This window comes from Urtica dioica, chromosome 1 (assembly GCF_054948205.1).
Source record: "Urtica dioica subsp. dioica isolate 48M chromosome 1, U.dioica_male_clone48M_v1_H2, whole genome shotgun sequence".
Lineage (NCBI taxonomy): Eukaryota > Viridiplantae > Streptophyta > Magnoliopsida > Rosales > Urticaceae > Urtica > Urtica dioica.
The window spans coordinates 5,689,452-5,694,109 of NC_142756.1; the positions used below are offsets into that span (position 1 = coordinate 5,689,452).

The 4,658-nt window shown below is 33.9% G+C and overlaps 1 protein-coding gene across 1 annotated transcript; it reads right to left on the minus strand.

The window, feature by feature from the left end:
• Positions 1–2,418: 2,418 nt before the first annotated feature.
• Positions 2,419–4,371, minus strand: LOC149406727 (transcription factor RHD6-like). Its single transcript, XM_089627727.1, has 5 exons — positions 3,865–4,371; positions 3,385–3,507; positions 3,214–3,279; positions 3,013–3,078; positions 2,419–2,887 (listed from the first exon to the last, which is right to left on the minus strand). The coding sequence occupies exons 1-5, from the start codon at positions 4,345–4,347 to the stop codon at positions 2,759–2,761; spliced, it is 867 nt and encodes a 288-aa protein (XP_089483853.1). The 5' UTR covers positions 4,348–4,371; the 3' UTR covers positions 2,419–2,758.
• Positions 4,372–4,658: the final 287 nt, after the last annotated feature.

Consider the following 4,658-nt stretch of genomic DNA (forward strand, 5'->3'; position numbering starts at 1 on the left):
TGGCCGTGAAAAGCCTGCACGCCACACAAAAGCTTCAGCGCGCCACGCGAAATTGCAGTCAAGAAATTCGAATTAGCGATTTTTCACGCGTTTTGAGCCGTCGAATCAGATTTAATGACTCAAATTACTCCGGAAATTAATTGGGAACCTATGTAAACGACTTAGAGTCTCATAAAACACATATTGGCCTCTTTTTAGTTTTTACGGTTTGTTTGTTTTGGAAAAAAATCTAGGGAGAGAAGAAGATTTCAGAGAAGAACTGCCTCATCATCATCTCATCGATCACACTTTTTCTTCTTTTCCTTTAGGAACTCTTGTTTGGTTTATGAATATTTTTATGAGTTTGATTTTCATAAATTATAGTTTTTCATCTTTTTCGTTTGTTACTCTCTCGTCACCGTGAACTAATTCCATTAAGGGATATGGTGTAGCAACTGAAGTATTCGCTCTCTCCATCTCTCTTTATTTAAATTAATTCTATGTGTAATGCTTGAATGTAATTAGCACGATTTTAGGATTTACTTGATGCTTGAGAAATATTTGGTTTGTTGTGCGATTGAATTAATTTACCGTAATGCATTCCTAATGGCTATAGATAGCTAGACTATTATGGAGTCATGTGTACGTTCATGTGATTAATGCTAGCCGTGTTTTTAGGAGTTGAGATCGAGAGATAAATATTATGGCATATGCTTAGGTTGTTAGAAGCTCGAGAGAGATTTAGCGATAATCATTGCCTTGCCTTCTCATCACCGTAAAATTCATATTCATATGCTTGTTTATTTTATATGTTCAAATTATTCATAATCATCATCATCATGCTCTTGGATTAAATTCGTTACTAGTTAGTTTGGTTATTGATTAAACTTAGTACTCGTGGGATCAACTCGTTCTTACGATTATACTATATGTGCGACTACGTGCACTTGTGTACGGAAAATTCGTAACAGAGAGTGCCAAGATCGAAGTTGGTGAGAGAAGAATGCTAATTTGTATTGGTGATTGGCTCATTTTTTTAACATGGTAGTTTAGATGTTGTATATGACATTTCGCGGTATGCAAGACTTCTCAATAACATGAAGATAATCGTTCCTGGGCTCGCAAGACTATGCAAAATGACAACTTGCTTTTGCACAATGCTCATGCCATTATCAAGCGCATAAAGAAGATGGCGAGAAACCTAGAGAAGGAGCTGATAAATCTCATTCTAACCGTGATCACATGCGGCCGTCTTTTGAAATTTTTTTATAAGCTTTTGAAGATTTAGCTAATTACGAATATATCTTATCACGATGAGTTGTGCATTCATTTGAAGATTTAGCTAATTACGAATATATCTTATCGTTTGTGACATTAAATCAAATGATATGATGTGTCACGATGAGTTGTGCATTCATTTGAAGATTTAGCTAATTACGAATATATCTTATCGTTTGTGACATTAAATCTTTGAATATTTAAATGCTGATTGCTTCAAGTAACTAGTTCAACACCTTCAATAGATGTCTTGGTGAAAGTCTAGAGTATTACAACTCGCATGTCACAAGACCCATCATTAGTAGTTTTATGTAACAATCGTCACTTGGACTCGATTATTTTTTTAATCTTCAATTTGTGTCTTGCAAGTTTGTACTGCTATATGAATCTTCTTTTTAGTGATGGTAGTTTCAACTTTCAACACGTACACTTATGTATGATCACAAACTAAAGGAATGAATATTTCAAACTTTATGAACAACATATTCACCACTACACATACATGTGTCAGATGGACAAAATACAACATTAAGCCTTCACATCACCCGAAAATAACATGATACAATATAAATCCTTTACATCTTTTTCGTGGACAAAAATCTCAACCATCTTTCCATTCTTATTCTTCACATATTCTTTGCGAGAGATGATACTTTTGTGACATTCGATTCTTATTACGTTTCCCATTCACATTCTCATTACGTTTCTCATTCCCATTCCCATTCACTTTCTCTTTTTCCCATCCCTCCATTGTAATTGGCTAGGTTTTTCTTTAACTGTTTTGCTATAGATATAAATAGAAGCAAATGTAAGAGATTTTAATTTTCTCATGTGCCACTTTTCCAATTTCCCACATATTTTTCAATGTAAAATTTGGAGCCCAAACATACCGTTAGCTTTGCATATTCTTCTTTCGCACTTTGGGCTCAAAACTACAACCAGTTATATTATACTTTATGCAAGGGTTTCAAACCGCCAATTATATTATTAAATAAATAAATAAACTCTGGTGCTGTTGATGATATCAATTTTTTTTTTTTTTTTTTTTTATGTGGCAATGGAATTGTATAGCGTATAGTTTAACCTCCAAAGCAGAAGATGTATACATGAGCGCATAAACAATCAAATCCCAAAAACTCAGGTAAAGACAAAAGTGTAATATTTATTTCTTTGAACTGTTAGATGATTAATGTAGACCTAGACTGTCATTTCAAGCGCGTAATGACAAAAAAATGAATTATCTACCAAAGATTGCAGTGGGGACCATAGAATTCAGTCTCGACTTCAGGTACATTAAAGACAAATTATTTAACTCAGTTTCACAATTGATAATTCTCATAGCAAGCTTCGAAACCTTAACTGACGTTTAATTATACTATTAATCTATAGTCGACCGTCACTGTGCTTCAACAACAAAAGGTTTCCTCTGTCTTCGAAGACTTTACTATTTCTAGACCACTATGCCTCTCTTCATATTTTGATAATTAAAGTAAAAAAAGTACTACTTTGAGATTGAATTTTTGTCTCTCTGAGATGATGAAGATAGAATGGCATCAATAGCTTCCCTAACTTGGGAAATATCAGGCGCTTTACCACCTTGAACCGGCCAAAAGTCATCTGTCGCCAACACCTGGATAACAAATAATAATTAAAAATGAGACATGGTAATACAAATACCAGAACTATATGTATATATATGTATATATATATATATATATATTTACATGTATATATTAGCAATCTCTATGAATATACCTTGACTTGCAATTGAAGAAACTTGACATAACTAATGGCTTTCTCTAACATTGTCACCAAATCAACCTGCAGAACATAAATATATGTATCTTGTATTTAGAAACCACATATTGTTTAAGCATATGTATATATATATATATATACACACATATATTGTGCTAATAATGAAATTGATAGATCTTGATATAACTAATGTATCACCTTGGTGCCATTTGGAACCAATTCTTGAAGCACCTTGAGACGTTCGCTGATTCGCTCCCGTCGATTCTGATAGAGAGTTTAAATAAAATTAATATATGAATTATTTACAAGTTTGATATATATTTATATATAGGTGGTGTATGAGACATAATTTAATTAATTTATCATTACCTTGGCTGCAATACTTTGGGGATCCTTGGCCACGCTTGGCTTCTGAACCTTAGGCTTCTTGCTATTATTATTTGCACTGTTAGTACTAGTGCAGAGCTTCTTAACAGCTTGTGTACTTTCTCCCTAAAAACCATACACACATAGTTATTGCTTGGTCAATTCATAACTTTCAATTTCATTAAATTAATAAATTTTTATACGAAACAAACAATCGAAACTAATTGATCAACAAAATAACCATAATTATTAATTTTTAGCAAACTAGCGAAAGTTACGTCGTTCAATTTTTTTTTAACACTGTCAATAAAATTTTGATCCATGTATAAAAAAATTATTGACATGGTCAAATTTTTTTTTGTTACACCTATCATTTGTAAATTTTAACAGATTAACCTGTTTTACAAATTTATTATTTTCAATTGATAGAACACCCTTAGATTAATTTAAAATACGATTTCAGACGAAAAACAAAATATATACCATATTAGGGCGCTTATTGTAGCCGGCCGAATCTTGGGCGACAGACTCATCGAAGCTGTGATCAGTGGTGACAGTCGAGTCGGAGTATAGCCAGCCATACGAGCCGTCCGATCCATCTTTACTTCCATTGTTGACGACGGCACAGTCTGTAATCGAGCTGCCATAATCCGAATCTGTTTGGAAACAGCCATAGTCTGAGTCAAACCTCGGGTTCAAATTGCGATTATTATCGTAAATCTGATCCTCCTTCGCCGGATCAAATCTGAGCAGCGACGGATCGCCGTTCTGGCTACAAGTGCTCATCAAGAAACCGCTGAAGCTGATCACGGACTGCCCGTCTTGATCCGAATTCGAGCGCTTGTGACCTTGGTCAATGAACTCCTCAGGTGATGAGTACGGACTTTGAGTAGAGAGAGGATTTATAATATGAGAATTCAGCATGAAAGAGTCATGGGCTATTGATCTTTCTTTGGTTATTGACATTGGATATGAATATCAAGTATTAAGTAGCTCTAGGCTTTATGTGTATTGAGAAGAGGAAGTAAAGCAAAGCCATGAGTATTTGTAGTCATTCAATCTAAGAGACAATCATGTGAGCGTAAGTATTTTATGTGTAAATTAATATTATTGGTGATGGGTATGATTCCCATATATACTATAAGAGTAATTAAAAAAAAAGTGTGTGACCAACCAAACTCTAGACGTAGCTGTTAACAAGTCTTAATGGAGATGTGGCCAAAAACTGGTAGAGGAATGATATATGGAATTAATATATTGCAAAGTATGAGCTAAGA